General features: G+C 41.5%; 1 protein-coding gene across 1 annotated transcript in view; it reads left to right on the top strand.

Moving 5' to 3' along the window:
* Window positions 1-21,626, top strand: part of shank2b (SH3 and multiple ankyrin repeat domains 2b) — a 136,250-nt gene that overhangs the window by 61,912 nt on the left and 52,712 nt on the right. Inside the window, exons 13-15 of the mRNA XM_082962492.1 lie at window positions 955-1,036; window positions 5,571-5,653; window positions 7,050-7,174. Coding sequence (XP_082818618.1) covers window positions 955-1,036; window positions 5,571-5,653; window positions 7,050-7,174 — 290 coding nt within the window. The remainder of the gene's footprint in view (window positions 1-954; window positions 1,037-5,570; window positions 5,654-7,049; window positions 7,175-21,626) is intronic.

Below are 21,626 nucleotides of genomic sequence, written 5' to 3'. Positions count from 1 at the left end.
GGCTACTCACAATGGCTTGGGTTGACTGCTTGATCACCTTGAGTACATTGAGGGTCCGGCTTAATTCAATTTGCTGTGAGACAGCACCTGGGAATAAAGTGCCATATGGTGCAGTGCTTGTTTCTGTGAACGAGCCTCTATGACTCTCACTAAGGCGTCTTCTATCTCTGCTGGAGTCCCAAATGGCACCCTATTACCTGAATAGTGCACTACTTTTGACCAAAGCCCTATGAGGTTCGGGTCAAAAGTAGTGCACTGTGTAGTGAATAGGGCACCATTTGGGACGTAGGATGTACCACGCATCATTTGGAATGCTGTTTGTTCTGAGTGGTTTGTGATACTGGCTGACTGGCTCTGTTGTGCGGTTTCGGTAGTAGTCGCCATTGAAGTGAAGCTATTTCTAGCAGTACATGTACGGGTACATGTTCTGCTTATTTTCAGGGGTTAAGAGGGCCTTCTTCGAACAATTAAAAAGACGTAATGGTCATATTGTTTGTCGGTTTTCTGGCGCTGTACTAGTACCTATTTGATTTCATAAAATGGGTCGAACACAACCACCACATTTGAATAAACATGGATAGTGACCTATTTATTTGGAAGGGTTTAATGTGATAAGATATATCTTATATCTCTCCATAAGCTTCATTTTGAAAATGAAAAGCTGTTATATTCTGCCTCTTACTTCAAAACAGTACCGTACTCCAAAGTAATCAATGTTAATTTAGAGCATGAAGAGGGCAGAAAATGATGTGATGCCTCATCTGTTGAATCGGTCACCCCTTTACCGATCACTAACTTAATGGCCTGCGTCCCAAATGGCACCCTATGGGCCGTGGTGAAAAGTAGTGCAGTATATACGGTAGGTAACATGGTGCCTTTTGGAAAACAGTCATGGTCACCCCTTTAACGAATTGGTCACCCCTTTTACTGATTGTTTTGTTGTCTGTACTGCAGATGCCAGGGCAGACAGAGCTGAGAGGAGGAAGCTCTTCAGGCACTACACTGTGGGATCCTACGACAGCTTTGATGCATCAAGGTAAGGATTGGTTTCAGGATTGGTCTTGGTTTACTTACTGTTTTTCTGAATGCCTATTCATGGGGATGTTCAGAGGAAAATGCTGAAACCATGATACTATACAGTGTGTGATATCTTCTTCAAAACTGCTATAACATATGAGAAGTTTTGCAGACAATTTATACATTTATAGCGTCTGTGACAAAGATGCTGCTGACGCATAACCCCTAATGTTTGGTGTCTGACTTCAGACTATAGATCTGAAGTAGCATCACCGGCCTTATTCAATTGGAAAGAATGGAGGAAACAACTATGCACGTACGGTAGTAAGCTATTCATCTGTGGGTTTTTCGCAGCCAATCCTCCCAGATGATGAGGCGAGTGGTGAATGTGAATTGTGAACTCAACCGTACACAGCACTTGGCTTATTTCGTGTATTTCCTTTCATTTGGGAATAGCATGTATGGGACATTGCATGTTACCCTTTTACCTGACGTTCATGTACATATTTCAGTTATTTTATTCATTCATATCAACCGCGTTCATTTTATGTCAGATCATCTACAGTGGTACTGCACTCTAATCTCTGGCACCACTGATTACGGCACAAGAAAGGGTTCTGAGAGGACTCTTTGGATCCTTCTCTCTGAAAAAAAGCTTCTAAAAGGGTTCTTTGTGGGTGACAGGGTTCTACCTAGAACCATAAAGCATTCTTCTACATGTGCAAGCCCTAAGAACCTTTTATTTATCCAAGAGTGTACTGTAACAAAGCCTTTTATGGCAAAGCAAACTTGTGCAAGTGGAGAACATTGAGGAGGAAATTGGCTGGGTGGGAGTGTGTGTGCGTGTATGTGTTTGTCTCCAAAGGAGAGGAGATAGGCTGGGTGGGAGTGTGTGTGTGTGAAACCTCTCGCTGTCAGATGGATGGTGATGTAAGAAATGCTTGAGCTCGGGGCCTTGCTTGTTCGCACTTGGGCATTCGATGCCGGGACTGTTATGCAAACAGTAACAAACTAAAAAAGTGTACCTAGGAAAGAAAGCACTCCATTCACAATGTCCTCAGCTTCTTCTCAGGGAACAGTCTACATGAGAAAGCATGGGGTAACTACATGTTTTAACTGATGAACATCCCAATTAGACTGTATTGCAGCACATGCATTAGCCTACATACCTGATGGATTTAATTGATTTTAAAGCATATACAGTGAGGGAAAAAAGTATTTGATCCCCTGCTGATTTTGTACGTTTGCCCACTGACAAAGAAATGATCAGTCTATAATTTTAATGGTAGGTTTATTTGAACAGTGAGAGACAGAATAACAACAAAAAAATCCAGAAAAACGCATGTCAAAAATGTTATGAATTGATTTGCATTTTAATGAGGGAAATAAGTATTTGACCCCTCTGCAAAGGACAACATTCTCTGCAGCACTCCACAAATCAGGCCTTTATGGTAGAGTGGCCCGACGGAAGCCACTCCTCAGTAAAAGGCACACGACAGCCCGTTTGGAGTTGGCCAAAAGGCACCTAAAGGACTCAAAGATGATGAGAAACAAGATTCTCTGGTCTGGAGGAAACCTAGTAGCATCTCTACGGTGAAGCATGGTGGTGGCAGCATCATGCTGTAGGGATGTTTTTCAGCGGCAGGGACTGGGAGACTAGTCAGGATCGAGGCAAAGATGAACGGAGCAAAGTACAGTGAGATCCTTGATGAAAACCTGCTCCAGAGAGCTTAGGACCTCAGACTTGGGCGAAGGTTCACCTTCCAACAGTACAACGACTCTAAGCACACAGCCACGACAACGCAGGAGTGGCTTCGGGACAAGTCTCTGAATGGCCTTGAGTGGCTCAGCCAGAGCCCGGACTTGAACCCAATCGAACATCTCTGGAGAGACCTGAAAATAGCTGTGCCGCAATGCTCCCCATCCAACCTGACAGAGCTTGAAAGGATCTGCAGAGAAGAATGGGAGAAACTCCACAAATACAAGTCTGCCAAGCTTGTAGCATCATACCCAAGAAGACTTAAGGCGGTAATCGCTGCCAAAGGTACTGAGTAATGGTCTGAATAATTATGTAAATGTGATATTTCCGTTTTTTGTTTTAATACATTTGCTAACATTTCTAAAAACCTCTTTGCTTTGTCATTATGGGGTATTGTGTGTACATTGATGAAGGAAAAAAACTATTGAATCAATTTTAGAATAAAGCTGTAACGTAACAAAATGTGGAAAAACTAGAGGTCTGAATACTTTCTGAATGCACCATACCCACCAACCAGGACAGCCAGTGTAAAGCGCAAAGTAGGTTGTCATGGACACACAGACAGAGTCCCTGTTACCGGTGCTGTGAAGGCTGTTTGCATGCTGCTCTGCTCATCTGCTCTGGCATGGTGGGTGACAGAGGTGAGGGAATTCAGCCTGGTCCCAGATCTGCTGCTGCTGTCTTGCCAACTCAGCATAGCATAGCAGATCTGGGCCTTGCCAACTCAACCCGAAACAAACTGATCTGGGACCAGGCTATAGGGACAGAGCCGCTCTGTAAACTTGGCCAGGCTTCTGGTTTGCTCAACAGACAACATATTTGGGGATTCCTTTATATTAGGGGGGATTTCCTTTTTTATCCTCTTGACCAGTTGCACTGCTCCAATAAATTAATGTAATCTCTTCAAGAGTCTGTAGGCCAACTTTGATGTTCAAGCTACAGTGTAATCTCTTAATACATGAAGCAGAAAGGAGACTACTACTGATTAGCTTGGCAAACACTGTCTGCATTGAGATTTGCCTCCTTTCTGCTTCATTTATTGACATATTTTACTGTAACCTTTTGGGATAGCTATAGGCCACCTTCTGGGTTCATACTAGGATATTGGAATATACATGATTTGACTCTGTTTCCTGAAGGTCTGTAATCCCTGTATTACATGTAGAACACCCTTACAAAAAGATTGCAGTCAGAGTGCAGTACGACTGCAGTATGCTGCAAATACTGCGTCCAAAAAAAAAAAGATTACTGCTAGTAATTTTGCAGTGTAACTGCAGTTAGAGTGCAGTGTAACTTCAGTTCTGCAGAATCTACCATAACCTTGTTGCACTATCACAGCGTTTCCCAAACACGGTTCTAGGGACCCCAAGGTGTGCACATTTCGTTTTTTTCCCTAGCACTACACAGCTCATTCAAATGATCAAAGCTCGATGATTAGTTGATTATTTGAATCAGCTGTGTAGTGGTAGGGCAAAAACCAAACCTGCACTCCTTGGGGTCCAGAGGACCGAGTTTAGGAAACCCTGCACTATGATGACCTATAGCTTCACTTTGGTCCTGGAATACTATGACTAGCCCCATTCTGATCACCAGCTCAAAGTAGAACATGTTACCATGGCAACCAAGCATCCCACCACCACCACCACCACCACCACAATCATGCTTGCTACCTCTGCTGCTCTCCCTTCAAGTTCCTCCTTGGAACCCAACCAAAGCATTGAACACAATACTAATTCTGGAATGATGTCTACTTCTGTAGCCTGGTTTATGACAATTAGGCTGAATTACTGTTTTTATTCAAGAATAGGCCTACTAGATTGGAAGAATGACATTTAGATTGTCCATGCATCTGAAATGGTTAACTACTTCTACTCCAGTGGTTCTTGACAATGAAATTCAGCAAATTCTTCTTGGGAAAATAATAAGTGAGAGCTTTTCATGTATTTATTTTTTAACCTTTTCACCAAATTGTGTATTCTTTCTTTTGGCACAATATGATGTGACAATGTATGTATTGGCCTATGATTATTTGTTTAGTTAAAGGCTATTTACTCAAATAAATCACATTACTGCATATTGGTTTGTATGCAATTTTGCAAACATATGTAGGCTAATATAGCCTAACTCTTCTCAGCTTTCATCCATGATACCACAGGCTGATTCAGTTGTCAGCCAGATGTTGCTGTATACACAGAATAATACGAAATCTCTGAGACCAGGTTGCATACACTAAAGGATACTGCCGACTGAGGAATGAAATACATTTGATAGGCAGACTATGGGTGGTCGCTTCCACTAAACTGAAATAAATTACTCCAAATTTCCTGTCTTCGTTCACCCATTAATTCATTCGTTCGTTCGTTCGTTCGTTCATTCATCCACTCAGCTTTGCACCCTATAGGCTACCCCTCATCGCTCCCTCCCTCCTCCCTCCACCCTTCCCAGAGCCGCTGGCTTTTTAGCAGCATTTTTTTTCCTAATGTTAACCGCTTTTGATTTTGCTCTCCTTTTGGTGGAAATGTTTTATCTCCGCTGTCTCCGGCTCCGCCCGTTTTTGCGGGGTTTTGCATCAACGTTTTCGGCAAAGGTGGACTTAATCTTTGGAGGTGCACTGTGACGGTGCGCTGTCGCTGTCACATCGATACAGGGAGCATCATTCATTATCGTAATTGATTAATTCGGTGTGCAGCCGACGAGCTGTCATCATGAAGCACTCGGGGCGAGCAGCTGTGGCTATGATGAGGATGATAGGATGTAGTAATAACGGTCGCTTTGCGCGGAATTTTCTCCACAGCGACTGTGTGATTGACGAGAAGACGGTAGTTCTACAGAAGAAGGATAATGAGGGATTCGGGTTTGTGCTGCGAGGGGCGAAAGGTAGGAGACGGACCTTAACTTAGTGTCTGTCTGTTGCTCCCTTGTTATGTTCATGTGTCGTCCCCGGTCCACGTTGCACTATTTGTTTCCGTTGCGTCAGAGATGAGAATCACACACATATTGCTTATTATGCACCCATGCTGTTTTGAACACCCACTTACTTCAATAGAAATTCCAATACTTTTTTTTTTCTCTCCTGTTGACGACAGTGCGATAGTTTTTGTGTTGTGGCTCATTCTCAAGTCAGCTCTGCCCCATATCATGTTTTGTGTGACCACCATAATACGTTTAATATTGGTGCCTATAAGAGCCTATAATGAACTGACAGAGACTGTATTAACTGAATAACTACTGATATTCTGTTGACTTAAACAGCTTCTCCATCACAAACATATGTATCTGATCGAGTAGACAATTCATTCAAATCTCATACCCAAGAGCCCCTGCTCCATAGAATAGAAATGAACACAAGCTACTGTATTGAATGAACAGACTAACTTGCCTTTGGAGTTGTCTTCAAACACATGGCTGATTCATTGCAAGTGTCACTTGTCACCACAGGTTTCTTGGAGGTGCTGTGACTTCAGTTCTGCAGGGGAAAGATGCTACACACGTGACTTTGCTGATATTTTTTTTTTTTTTTTTTTAGCTGATTGCAGAGGTGGTCAGTTTAGTTGTGTAGTATATGCATGCGATCCTGTCAGATCTGCAGTTTGTTAGTGTCTGCAGTTTGAGACACACACACACACACACACACACACACACACACACACGCTCTCTACTGATCTGTACACAGTCAGTGCAGGGAATTTATTTGGACCAGGGTGGAGGGGTGAATGATGCGTCTCCCTAGCTCCAAACCTCTGCTGCAGCCCCAGCCCACAGTCTCTGCCGCTGTCCCTGGCCAGACAGCATGATTATGCCACTAAACTGTAATTACATTGCCATTGTTCTCGACATGCATGTTTTTCGTGTCTTTACTGATAATTACATTGCGTTATGATGATCCATCTAAATACAAATGTTACTGTGATAGTGTTGTAATTATGTTCCTGCTATTATTACTGTATATCATCAATGCATGTACATCTTCCATGTACATGTGTTTGTGCGTACATGTGTATGCAACACAGTTTACTATTTGGTCCAGTAAAATATGTTTTCCATTTCCCTGATGGTGTCTGTTTTTGAATGTTGACATTCAAAAGGTGTCTATTACACGTTTGTGTTGAATTTCACGAGGTGACGTTTTGTTGAATTACCTGTATTACATATGTGTAATAATGTGCAGTAATGACACTGTCCCATTGACATTGCTTCCCTGCATTTCTCACCTTCTCTTCTCTCTCTGACTCTACCTGGGACGTTGTCTGCGCCCGCTCACCCACCCCTCCAGCGGACACGCCCATCGAGGAGTTTACTCCCACCCCTGCCTTCCCCGCCCTGCAGTACCTGGAGTCTGTGGACGAGGGCGGGGTTGCCTGGCGGGCGGGGCTTCGCAACGGAGACTTCCTCATCGAGGTAAGGGAACATAGTCTTTCTCAATTCATCTCTCCTCGATTGCGTGTGTCCTCTCTCCTTGCCTCCGCCATGAAATGCATTGGAAAAGAGGGTCTGATGGGAGGGACCTTGGACCCACTTCTCCGATACGGTTGAGAGGGAGGCGAGGAGACGGGATGTGAGGATTCAAACGTTCCTTCCTGGACTTGGAAGATTCCATTTCAGTGTGAAGAATTTGCGATGATCTGTATCTTTGAAACTGGATGGGAGGTCTGTCTGAATGCATTTATGAATGTGGGCCCGACAATCTCCATAAGCATTGGTCTCTTTTGTGGGAATTAAGGGTATTTTACTCCATTTAGCATTTAGAGTTTTGTTTGACCCAGAAAATCATGGCTTTCAGAACAGAACAGCCCATTCTGGCATAGTTTTCTCGGCCTTCAAATGAACTGAACCTCTAAAAGTGAGTTATAAAAGTCTGGATAAGCTCCAGAAAGATTCCTCATGAACATACTTAATGAGAAATCTGTGTTCTGTTAATGCTGAAATAAGGAATACTAAGCTACTGTATTGAAAGATATTTTGTTTTTTTGGCTGCACCTCGTCTCCTGTTGGTTGAAGCGCTGTCTGCTCCCCTCCTAAACTACTGTAATGTCTTCAGAGTTGTGCTCAGAGTCACTCCCATGCAGTACACTGTCCAGTTCTATCTGTCAGTCTTTTTGGTTGTAAGGCGATTGAGTTCATACCCAAGCATAGCCTGAAATCCAAACGGATACGTTCCGCTTTCACTGTTGTTTCCCAAACATAACAGGATGAACAGTTAAATTCCAGGCTAACTCAGACAGTCACCATGGATTAGATTTCCACTTGAGCACAGCACATACTGTAGTATTGCGTAGCACTCACGTCCTCTTGCTGTGGATTTCTCTTCCGTTTGTCAGGACAGTACCTCACCTAAATTCTTTATTTCTTTACTTCATTGTCTCAACATTTGACCACGGCGGGTTGTGGTTGCACAGACCCTCTGGTCTAGTAGTTGAGAAGAATAAATGAATGAATTAATGCTTGAACAGACTAGGGAGAGGAGAGGTCAGTTCCAGTTAATCTTTTTTTTCCATGGCTGTCACTTCAGTTCTATGTCAGCAAAACAAATACTTTTTTTTTTTGCGCTCGCAAGATTCTGAACTCCAAACTCAGCGTACTCTGCTGTGCTGTGTGAATGTTTTATATGCACATCCTAGATTTCTTCGGTGTCGGTGTTCTTCAGTGTTACTTCAACAGAACTACAACGAGATTGTGTTTCTAGGGTTACTTCAACAGGGACGGGAGGAAGTCATTTTGTAGTGTAAGGCAGAATAGAGGGGAGATAATGATTGGCCATCTGTCTTCCTAGAGCATGCAGACGCAGTGTTCATGGATTCGTTGGGCGCTGAACAGCTTGTGCTTTTAAAATCAGCTGTCAGAGCAGGATGGTGATGATGTTACAAAAAAAAGGGGGGAAACATCAACTACGCTGTAAAAAATAGACAGACTCAGAACACGGTGATTGTGTAATGAAACCCTGGAAAGTAGTGCACCTAAACTGAGATCTGGTGTTTGGCGGTTGTTTGAACGTAAACCCAATGTGTAAGTGTTCTGATACACTGAAAGTGTTTTAAAAAAACAGAATAGAAGTACTCTGAAACACCCAAAGGGGTTATTCAAAACACACACACACACACACACACACACACACACACAAAAAATTGCAGACTGTCTCTCATGTAGTCAAGTGGTTTAGAAATGCAAATGGTTTATAGCCAGAATATTGATTGATGATAACGGCCTATGGAGAATAAGTTTTTGTGGAATTCCACCTTCATTTTTTCAGTGATTTATTTATTTAGACAGATTAGAAACAAGAGGAAACAGATGAGTGAAAGTGGGACAGGTGGAATTCAACCACCAACTTCAATGGAATGTCATTGTAATTTCACACACTCAACCAGACAGCCGCACTGTAAAAAAAATATTATGGGGTGAATTGAAATTGACAAACCAAAAAAAAAAAACATATAATTAATATAAATGAATGCAAGTCATTTCAATGTTTTGTTCATTTCATTTTACCCAAAAATGTAAGAATAAATCCAACTTAATATGTTGCTCCAAATGTCAGTATCTTTTATGAGGATAACCATAGAGGACATTGAATGATTTTAACTCATTGGAAGTCTGGTTTTAATCTCCTGTCTTGCTCTGTTTTGAAAGTATTGTGTGTACTTAAAAATGTTCAGACTTAATGATTATTTTACACAACGTTGTATGCAGGTTTGAAGAACGAAAAGTATACTTCTATAATAGTGTTAAGCAGCTTGTTGTGTAACGGATCATGGTGAACGGATATTAAAACCGTCCGGCAAAATGACTTTGAGTGAGGAGACCACCCATTCCTACATTTCCAACTTTAAATGGTAGAGGTAATTACAGTATCCTGCCATTTTTTTTTAATGTAAAACTTCTAGTTACTGCTGGTGAATTGAGCACTGAGCTCAACAATGCCTGCCAAAATGGGTTTAAACTGGCAAATGATCAGATACATAAATCAATGTTAAACATCAAAATAGTCCAGAAGACGGGATCTAATTCTGTACTTGACAGGGTTTGAAACACCACAACAGTGTTTAAAAGCTATAGAAAGAGGAAACGACACCAAAAAGAGAAGGGATCTAATTCTGCATTGTTTCAAAATGTCTCAGGATGATGGGTTTCAGTACCACAGCAAAGTTAAGGTTTCATCTCCTTGGCATTGGTGGCAGCTCAGTTACCACTAGTTTTGGTGTTACAAAGCACTTCATTTGAACCGTTTTGAATAGAGTACAGTGGTGTATGTCTTGCAGCTAAACTAATATCGTCCTACCACTTCCCATATTACTGTATAGTCAAGCTAGAGATAGCCCCAGGGAATTGTCTCTTTGCATTCAAAGTTGTTATCGTGCCATTATATTCTATTAGTCATGGGAACCTATAAGATTTGTCACACTTCTCCGTCTTTTTGGTGATTATTCCTCAGAATAGGATTTGATCTCGATTTGATGTCATCCAACTAGCCAATAATTGCCCATGAAATAGTACATTCTTTATTTAGCTCAACAGTAAATTCCTGTCAAATAGTATGATGACATTACAGGAAATCTGTGCCCTGGTTGGGGGACAATGGCAGTCTCGGGAGTTCACAGCTTACTCTTGTGTGTTTTGATGCTCTGCTTGGTCATCCATAACAGACCATCTCCAATGTCCTTGCAGGCTGCCAGTAAACCCCTGTTTAATGGTCCAGTCAATACCTGAGATGTGGATAGCTTTGGGGATGGGGATGGAGGGTTTAAAGCCTGTCGGGTGTTGTGGGTGCATCTCTTGGGGATGTGTAGGAGAAGGTTTATCGGCTGTCTTCAGGGAGAATGGGTGCTGCTCTACAGATGGGTGTGTCTGGGACCTCAGAGTGATCTGTCTCTTATTCCCTTCACTCTATTAGTGATCTGTCTCTTAGGCCCTTCACTCTATTAGTGATCTGTCTCTTATTCCCTTCACTCTATCAGTGATCTGTCTCTTATTCCCTTCACTCTATTAGTCATATGTCTCTTATTCCCTTCACTCTATTAGTGATCTGTCTCTTATTCCCTTCACTCTATCAGTGATCTGTCTCTTATTCCCTTCACTCTATTAGTGATCTGTCTCTTATTCCCTTCACTCTATTAGTGATCTGTCTCTTAGGCCCTTCACTCTATTAGTGATCTGTCTCTTATTCCCTTCACTCTATCAGTGATCTGTCTCTTATTCCCTTCACTCTATCAGTGATCTGTCTCTTATTCCCTTCACTCTATTAGTGATCTGTCTCTTATTCCCTTCACTCTATTAGTCATATGTCTCTTATTCCCTTCACTCTATCAGTGATCTGTCTCTTATTCCCTTCACTCTATCAGTGATCTGTCTCTTATTCCCTTCACTCTATTAGTGATCTGTCTCTTATTCCCTTCACTCTATTAGTGATCTGTCTCTTATTCCCTTCACTCTATTAGTGATCTGTCTCTTAGGCCCTTCACTCTATTAGTGATCTGTCTCTTATTCCCTTCACTCTATCAGTGATCTGTCTCTTATTCCCTTCACTCTATTAGTGATCTGTCTCTTATTCCCTTCACTCTATTAGTGATCTGTCTCTTATTCCCTTCACTCTATTAGTGATCTGTCTCTTAGGCCCTTCACTCTATTAGTGATCTGTCTCTTAGGCCCTTCACTCTATTAGTGATCTGTCTCTTATTCCCTTCACTCTATTAGTGATCTGTCTCTTATTCCCTTCACTCTATTAGTGATCTGTCTCTTATTCCCTTCACTCTATTAGTGATCTGTCTCTTATTCCCTTCACTCTATTAGTGATCTGTCTCTTAGGCCCTTCACTCTATTAGTCATATGTCTCTTATTCCCTTCACTCTATTAGTGATCTGTCTCTTATTCCCTTCACTCTATCAGTGATCTGTCTCTTATTCCCTTCACTCTATTAGTGATCTGTCTCTTAGGCCCTTCACTCTATTAGTCATATGTCTCTTATTCCCTTCACTCTATTAGTGATCTGTCTCTTATTCCCTTCACTCTATCAGTGATCTGTCTCTTATTCCCTTCACTCTATTAGTGATCTGTCTCTTATTCCCTTCACTCTATTAGTGATCTGTCTCTTATTCCCTTCACTCTATTAGTGATCTGTCTCTTAGGCCCTTCACTCTATTAGTGATCTGTCTCTTAGGCCCTTCACTCTATTAGTCATATGTCTCTTATTCCCTTCACTCTATTAGTGATCTGTCTCTTATTCCCTTCACTCTATTAGTGATCTGTCTCTTAGGCCCTTCACTCTATTAGTGATCTGTCTCTTAGGCCCTTCACTCTATTAGTCATATGTCTCTTATTCCCTTCACTCTATTAGTGATCTGTCTCTTATTCCCTTCACTCTATTAGTGATCTGTCTCTTATTCCCTTCACTCTATTAGTGATCTGTCTCTTATTCCCTTCACTCTATTAGTCATATGTCTCTTATTCCCTTCACTCTATTAGTCATATGTCTCTTATTCCCTTCACTCTATTAGTGATCTGTCTCTTATTCCCTTCACTCTATTAGTGATCTGTCTCTTATTCCCTTCACTCTATCAGTGATCTGTCTCTTAGGCCCTTCACTCTATCAGTGATCTGTCTCTTATTCCCTTCACTCTATTAGTGATCTGTCTCTTATTCCCTTCACTCTATTAGTCATATGTCTCTTATTCCCTTCACTCTATTAGTGATCTGTCTCTTATTCCCTTCACTCTATTAGTGATCTGTCTCTTAGGCCCTTCACTCTATTAGTGATCTGTCTCTTATTCCCTTCACTCTATTAGTGATCTGTCTCTTATTCCCTTCACTCTATTAGTGATCTGTCTCTTATTCCCTTCACTCTATTAGTGATCTGTCTCTTATTCCCTTCACTCTATTAGTCATATGTCTCTTATTCCCTTCACTCTATCAGTGATCTGTCTCTTATTCCCTTCACTCTATTAGTGATCTGTCTCTTATTCCCTTCACTCTATTAGTGATCTGTCTCTTATTCCCTTCACTCTATTAGTGATCTGTCTCTTAGGCCCTTCACTCTATTAGTCATATGTCTCTTATTCCCTTCACTCTATCAGTGATCTGTCTCTTATTCCCTTCACTCTATTAGTGATCTGTCTCTTATTCCCTTCACTCTATCAGTGATCTGTCTCTTATTCCCTTCACTCTATTAGTGATCTGTCTCTTATTCCCTTCACTCTATTAGTGATCTGTCTCTTATTCCCTTCACTCTATTAGTGATCTGTCTCTTATTCCCTTCACTCTATTAGTGATCTGTCTCTTAGGCCCTTCACTCTATTAGTGATCTGTCTCTTATTCCCTTCACTCTATTAGTCATATGTCTCTTATTCCCTTCACTCTATCAGTGATCTGTCTCTTATTCCCTTCACTCTATTAGTGATCTGTCTCTTAGGCCCTTCACTCTATTAGTGATCTGTCTCTTAGGCCCTTCACTCTATTAGTGATCTGTCTCTTATTCCCTTCACTCTATTAGTCATATGTCTCTTATTCCCTTCACTCTATCAGTGATCTGTCTCTTATTCCCTTCACTCTATTAGTGATCTGTCTCTTATTCCCTTCACTCTATTAGTGATCTGTCTCTTATTCCCTTCACTCTATTAGTGATCTGTCTCTTAGGCCCTTCACTCTATTAGTCATATGTCTCTTATTCCCTTCACTCTATCAGTGATCTGTCTCTTATTCCCTTCACTCTATTAGTGATCTGTCTCTTATTCCCTTCACTCTATCAGTGATCTGTCTCTTATTCCCTTCACTCTATTAGTGATCTGTCTCTTATTCCCTTCACTCTATTAGTGATCTGTCTCTTATTCCCTTCACTCTATTAGTGATCTGTCTCTTATTCCCTTCACTCTATTAGTGATCTGTCTCTTAGGCCCTTCACTCTATTAGTGATCTGTCTCTTATTCCCTTCACTCTATTAGTCATATGTCTCTTATTCCCTTCACTCTATCAGTGATCTGTCTCTTATTCCCTTCACTCTATTAGTGATCTGTCTCTTAGGCCCTTCACTCTATTAGTGATCTGTCTCTTAGGCCCTTCACTCTATTAGTGATCTGTCTCTTATTCCCTTCACTCTATTAGTGATCTGTCTCTTAGGCCCTTCACTCTATTAGTCATATGTCTCTTATTCCCTTCACTCTATTAGTGATCTGTTTCTTATTCCCTTCACTCTATCAGTGATCTGTCTCTTATTCCCTTCACTCTATTAGTGATCTGTCTCTTATTCCCTTCACTCTATTAGTGATCTGTCTCTTATTCCCTTCACTCTATTAGTGATCTGTCTCTTATTCCCTTCACTCTATTAGTGATCTGTCTCTTAGGCCCTTCACTCTATTAGTCATATGTCTCTTAGGCCCTTCACTCTATTAGTCATATGTCTCTTATTCCCTTCACTCTATTAGTCATATGTCTCTTATTCCCTTCACTCTATCAGTGATCTGTCTCTTATTCCCTTCACTCTATTAGTGATCTGTCTCTTAGGCCCTTCACTCTATTAGTGATCTGTCTCTTAGGCCCTTCACTCTATTAGTGATCTGTCTCTTATTCCCTTCACTCTATTAGTGATCTGTCTCTTAGGCCCTTCACTCTATTAGTCATATGTCTCTTATTCCCTTCACTCTATTAGTGATCTGTCTCTTAGGCCCTTCACTCTATTAGTCATATGTCTCTTATTCCCTTCACTCTATTAGTCATATGTCTCTTATTCCCTTCACTCTATTAGTGATCTGTCTCTTAGGCCCTTCACTCTATTAGTCATATGTCTCTTATTCCCTTCACTCTATCAGTGATCTGTCTCTTATTCCCTTCACTCTATTAGTGATCTGTTTCTTAGGTACTGCACGCTATTAGTCATCACTCTATCAGTGATCTGTCTCTTATTCCCTTCACTCTATCAGTGATATGTTACTATTAGGGGTGTGAACGTTAATATGTTTAAACAAAATTGAGATCCTTAACGTTAGGCAAATACATATATAAAACCTGAGAGGAAGAGGCGAACTTTAGGCTACTTTGGTGAATTTGCGAAGATCGCAAGACAAGACTTTGCGATATAAAGATTACCAAATCAAATTTTATTTATCACTGTCACGACTCCCGCCGAAGTCGGCCCCTCTCCGTGTTCGTTCGGCGGTCGACGTCACCGGCTTACTAGTTGCCACCGATCGATGTTTCACTGTTCGTTTGGTTTTGTCTTTATTGTGTACACCTGTTTTTCATTTCGCTAATCATGTTCATTATTTAACCTCTGCATTTCCTGTTTGTCTTGTCGGTGATTGTTTGTCTGTTTTGTGTAGTTGGAGTTGTTTTCTCCAAACTATGTATTTTTCTATGAGAAGATTTATTGATATTTTTAGTAAACACGTTTGTTTACCTTTATCCCTGTGTCCTGCGCCTGACTCCTCCACTTCTCTAAGAAAACCATTACAGTCACATGCACCAAATACAACTTCTGTGGACTTTACAGTGAAATGCTTGCTTATGAGTCCTTCCCAACAATGCAGAGTTTAAAAATAACAATACTAATTAAATAGTAACACAAGAGTAATACAATAAAGCACACAAGAATAGAGCAAGGAGTACCAGGGAGTACCAGATCAAAACAGGGTGTACCAGTATATACAGGGAGTACCAGGGAGTACCAGATCAATACAGGGAGTACCAGTATATACAGGGAGTACCAGGAAGTACCAGATCAAAACAGGGAGTACCAGTGTCTACAGGGAGTACCAGGGAGTACCAGATCAATACAGGGAATACCAGTATATACAGGGAGTACCAGGGAGTACCAGATTAATACAGGGAGTACCAGTATATACAGGGAGTACCAGTATATACAGGGAGTACCAGGGAGTACCAGAGAATACAGGGAGTACCAGTGTATACAGGGAGTACCAGTATATATAGGAAGTACCAGTATATACAGGGATTACCAGTGTATACAGGGAGTACAAGTATATACAGGGAGTACCAGTATATATAGGGAGTACCAGTATCTACAGGGAGTACCTGATCAATACAGGGAGTACCAGTATATCTAGGGAGTACCAGTATCTACAGGGAGTACCGAGGAGTAGCAGATCAATACAGGGAGTACCAGTATATACAGGGAGTACCAGGGAGCACCAGCTCAATACAGGGAGTACCAGTATATACAGGGAGTACCAGATCAATACAGGGAGTATCAGTATATACAGGGAGTACCAGGGAGTACCAGATCAATGCAGGGAGTACCAGTGTATACAGGGAGTACCAGTATATATAGGGAGTACCAGTATCTACAGGGAGTACCAGGGAGTACCAGATCAATACAGGGAGTACCAGTATATACAGGGAGTACCAGATCAATACAGGGAGTACAAGTATATACAGGAAGTACCAGTATAAAAAGGGAGTACCAGTATCTACATGGAGTACCAGGGAGTAGCAGATCAATACAGGGAGTACCAGTATGTACAGGGAGTACCAGGGAGTACCAGATCAATACAGGGAGTACCAGTATATACAGGGAGTACCAGTATATATTGGGAGTACCAGTATCTACAGGGAGTACCAGGGAGTACCAGATCAATACAGGGAGTACCAGGGAGCACCAGCTCAATACAGGGAGTACCAGTATATACAGGGAGTACCAGATCAATACAGGGAGTATCAGTATATACAGGGAGTACCAGGGAGTACCAGATCAATGCAGGGAGTACCAGTGTATACAGGGAGTACCAGTATCTACAGGGAGTACCAGGGAGTACCAGATCAATACAGGGAGTACCAGTATATACAGGGAGTACCAGATCAATACAGGGAGTACAAGTATATACAAGAAGTACCAGTATAAAAAGGGAGTACCAGTATCTACATGGAGTACCAGGGAGTAGCAGATCAATACAGGGAGTACCAGTATGTACAGGGAGTACCAGGGAGTACCAGATCAATACAGGGAGTACCAGTATATACAGGGAGTACCAGTATATATTGGGAGTACCAGTATCTACAGGGAGTACCAGGGAGTACCAGATCAATACAGGGAGTACCAGTATATATAAGGAGTACCAGTATCTACAGGGAGTACCAAGGAGTAGCAGATCAATACAGGGAGTACCAGTACCAGATCAATGTGTAGGGGTTCAAGGTATTTTAGGTAAATATGTACATGAAGGCAGGGTAAAGTAACTAGACATCAGGATAGATAATAATAAGGTATTTTAGTTAAATATGTACATGAAGGCAGGGTAAAGTAACTAGACATCAGGATTAATAAGGGTCAAATAAATAACAGAGTAGAAGCAGAACAATCGGAGTGTACTTGTGTGTGTGTGTGTGATGTGTATGAATGTGTGTTTGTGTTGTGTCGGTATGCGCTTTGTGTGTGTGTGTGTGTGTGTGTCTATGTATGTAGTGTATGTAAATGTGCGCACATTTTTTCTCCCTCCCCCGTCCTCTCTCTCCTTTGCGCTGGCTCGACTGCTCTTTCTCTTTGCAAAGAATGTGAGTGTGTGTTCAGTCTTCGGTCTGTTGAATGTCCAATATCCTAGCCCAGTAGTTCCCAACCCTTTTTGGTTACTGTACCACCAACTTCATTTTTCTCTGCCCCGGGGGGGTACTCTGAGGTCCTGTATGGAAATACTTTGAGAAGTTAAGTTAGAAGATGGTGACATGCTAACTTTGCCAGGTGGAATTTTATGATTTTTTTATTATTTAACAGAAAACCTGTTAAATTGTCGTCACATTCCTAGTTACTATCCCTTGTTCTTTTCGCTATGAGAAAGTGAGCACTGAGCATGCTAGAGCCAAGTCTAAGTGTGTTGTTTTTCTTTGGGTGGCCTCTGGTTCTGGCAGCTCCATTTATTACAGATGTTGGCCAGCCAGGACTCCATTTTTACATTAGCGGACCAATGCTGCTATGTAGTTGGTTGTGCCAGCCATATAGCCCATTAACCTATTGTGACACTGTAGCCCAGGTTACTTTGGTGATCCAATGTTGTCCACTGTAACAGTAGCTCAAGTTGTAGATGCTGTCCACTGTGATGTGGTGCTGAATCTCTGATTGTCTCTGTTACAGTGTGTTTCCTTACTTTAGCACTCTAGCATATGCTGGAAAGAAAATACCCACACCACATGTATATGTATATTATGTATATTGAAAACAGTGCATTCGGAATGTATTCAGACCCCTTGACTTTTTCCACATTTTGTTACATTACAGCCTTATTCTAAAATGGATTTAATAAAAACATGTCCTCATCAATCTACACACAGTACCCCATAATGATAAAGCTAAAACCGTTTTTTTGACATTTTTGCAAATGTATTACAAAAAAAAGTATTCAGACCCTTTGCTATGAGACTCGAAATTGAGCTCAGGTGCATCCTGTTTCCATTGATCATCGAAGGAAGGATTAATGGAGCAAAGTACAGTGAGATCCTTGATGAAAACCTGTTAGAGCGCTCAGGACCTCAGACTGGGGGCGAAGGTTCCCCTTCCAACAGGACACCGACCCTAAGTACACAGCCAAGACAATGCAGGAGTGGCTTCGGGACAAGTCTCTGAATGTCCATGAGTTGCCCAGCCAGAGCCCGGACTTGGAACCCAATCGAACATCTCTGGAGAGACCTGAAAATAGCTGTGCAGCGACGCTCCCCATCCAACCTGACAGAGCTTGAGAGGATCTGCAGAGAAGAATGGGAGAAACTCCTCAAATACAGGTGTGCCAAGCTTGTAGCGTCATACCCAAGAAGACTCGAGGCTGTAATCGCTGCCAAAGGTGCTTCAACAAAGTACTGAGTAAAGGGTCTGAATACTTATGTAAATGTGATATTTCCGTTTGTATTTCTTTATGCATTTGCAAAAAGAAAAGGGGTATTGTGTGTATGTTGATGAAGGAAGAAAACTATTTAATCCATCTTAGAATAAGGCTGTAACGTAGCAAAATGTGGAAAAAGTCAAGGGGTCTGAATACTTAACGAATGCGCTGTATGTATATTGAATATGTATATTGAATGCACCTATTCAGTATACTGTATTTCATCTCCTCTCTCACCTCTCCTCTTATTTTCTCCTCACGGTTGTAGCCTACTCTTTCTCTGTTGTTTTTCCAGATAGACACATAGCACTGCATTCTGTCAAAGCCCAGTAAACAGAGCACTGTTGTCAGTGAGCTTGTGTCAGCTTTTCATTGCTAACGGAATTATTCAACATTTGGTCCAAATGAGCATTCAAGCTGCATGAACACCAACCTATCCAGGAGGTACACACACAGCAGTAAAATTAAGTGGCTGTATATGCTTAGGTGAATGCTGAAGGAATTACTGAGATACTGGAAGTGGGAAGCCCTTAGGGTCACGGCAGGTTGTAATATGGTTTGTTAATGCACATAGTGGATGTACAGTTGAAGTCGTAAGTTTACATGCACTTAGGTTGGAGTCATTAAAACTCGTTTTTCAACCACTCCACACATTTCTTGTTAACAAACTATAGTTTTGGCAAGTTGGGTTGGGCATCTACTTTGTGCATGACACAAGTAATTTTTCCAACAATTGTTTACAGACAGATTATTTCACTTATAATTCACTGTATCAATAATTCCAGTGGGTCAGAAGTTTACATACACTAAGGTGACTGTGCCTTTAAACAGCTTGGAAAATTCCAGAAAATGATGTCATGGCTTTAGAAGCTTCTGATAGGCTAATTGACATCATTTGAGTCAATTGGAGGTGTACCTGTGGATGTATTTCAAGGCCTACCTTCAAACTCAGTGCCTCTTTGCTTGACATCATGGGAAAATCAAAAAAAATCAGCCAGGACCTCAGAAAAAGAATTGAGACCTCGACAAGCCTGGTTCATCCTTGGAAGCTATTTACAAACACCTGAAGGTACCACGTTCATCTGTGCAAACAATATTACGCAAGTATAAACACCATGGGACCACGCAGCCATCATACCGCTCAGTAAGGGGACACGTTCTGTCTCCTAGAGATGAACGTTCTTTGGTGTGAAAAGTGCAAATGAATCTTAGAACAACAGCAAAGGACCTTGTGAAGATGCTGGAGGAAACAGGAACAAAAGTATCTATATCACAGTAAAACGAGTCCTATATCGACATAACCTGAAAGGCAGCTCAGCAAGGAAGAAGCCACTGCTCCAAAACCGCCATAAAAAAGCCAGACTACGGTTTGCAACTGCAAATGGGGACAAAGATTGTAATTTTGGAGAAATGTCCTCAGGTCTGATAAAACAAAAATAGAACTGTTTGGCCATAATGACAATTGTTATGTTTGGAGGAAAAAGGGGGAGGCTTGCAGAGCCGAAGAACACCATCCCAACCGTGAAGCACGGGGGTGGCAGCATCATGTTGTGGGGGTGCTTTGCTGCAGGAGGGACTGGTGCACTTCACAAAATAGATGGCATCATGAGGCAGGAAAATTATGTGGATATATTGAAGCAACATCTCAAGACATCAGTCAGGAAGTTAAAGCTTGTTCTCAAATGGGTCTTCCAAATGGACAATGACCCCAAGCATACTTCCAGAGATGTGGCAAAATGGCTTAAGGACAACAAAGTCAAGGTATTGGAGTGGCCATCACAAAGCCCTGACCTCAATCCTATAGAACATTTGTGGGCAGAACTGAAAAAGTGTGTGAGAGCCAGGAGGCCTACAAACCTGACTCAGTTACACCAGCTCTGTCAGGAGGAATGGGCCAAAATTCACCTAACTTATTGTGGGAAGCTTCTGGAAGGCTACCCGAAACGTTTGACCCAAATTAAACAATATAAAGGCAATGCTACCAAATACTAATTGAGTGTATATAAACTTCTGACCCACTGGGAATGTAATGAAATAAATAAAAGCTGAAATAAATCATTCTCTCTACTATTATTCTGACATTTCACATTCTTAAAATAAAGTGGTGATCCTAACTGACCTAAGACAGGTACTTTTACTAGGATTAAATGTCAGGAATTGTGAAAAACTGAGTTTAAATGTATTTGGCTAAGGTGTATGTAAACTTCCGACTTCAACTGTATATTTACATAAACATGTATGTATGGCTCTGGTAGTGAAGATGATATGACAGTGCTGCTGGCCTGAACGGCCATGGCCAAACGGACCGCCACATATTTTAAGGTGTAGTTATCACATCAGGTCTTACATGCACATTAAAATGTATTCCGGCTCCAATTTAACCAATTGAAAATATACACTGAGCGTACAAAACATTAAGAACACCTGCTCTTTCCATGACATAGACTGACCAGGTAAATTCAGGTGAAAGCTCTGATCCCTTATGGATGTCACTTCTTAAATCCACTTCTTAAATCCACCACTAGTCAAATTGTATTTGTCACATGCGCCGAATACAACAGGTGTAGACCTTACCGTGAAATGCTTAGTTACAAGCCCTTAACCAACAATGTAGTTAAAAAAATAGAGTTAAGAAAATATTTACAAAATAAACTGAAGTGAAAAAAACTATAAAAATAAAATCAGAAAGTAACGCAAGAAAAGTACGTAACAATAATGAGGCTATATACAGGAGGTACAGGTTAGTCAAGGTCATTTGTAAAGTGACTATGCATAGATAATAAACAGCGAGTAGTAGCAGTGTAAAAACAAGGGGGAGGGGGGTTCAATGTAAATAGTCCGGGTGGCCATTTGATTAATTGTTCAGCAGTCTCGTGGCTTGGGGGTAGAAGCTGTTAAGGAGCTTTTTGGTCCTAGACTTGGCGCTCCGGTACCCCTTGCCGTGTGGTAGCAAAGAGAACAGTCTATGACTTGGGTGACGTTGATGGAACCAATCAGGATGCTCTTGATAGTGCAGCTGTATAACTTAGTGAGGATTTGGGGAC

Source organism: Salmo salar, chromosome 16 (genome assembly GCF_965601325.2).
Source record: "Salmo salar chromosome 16, fSalSal1, whole genome shotgun sequence".
NCBI classification, from domain to species: Eukaryota; Metazoa; Chordata; class Actinopteri; order Salmoniformes; family Salmonidae; genus Salmo; species Salmo salar.
The sequence above is the reverse complement of the archived record's forward strand: the minus strand, read 5'-3'. Positions and strand labels throughout refer to the sequence as shown.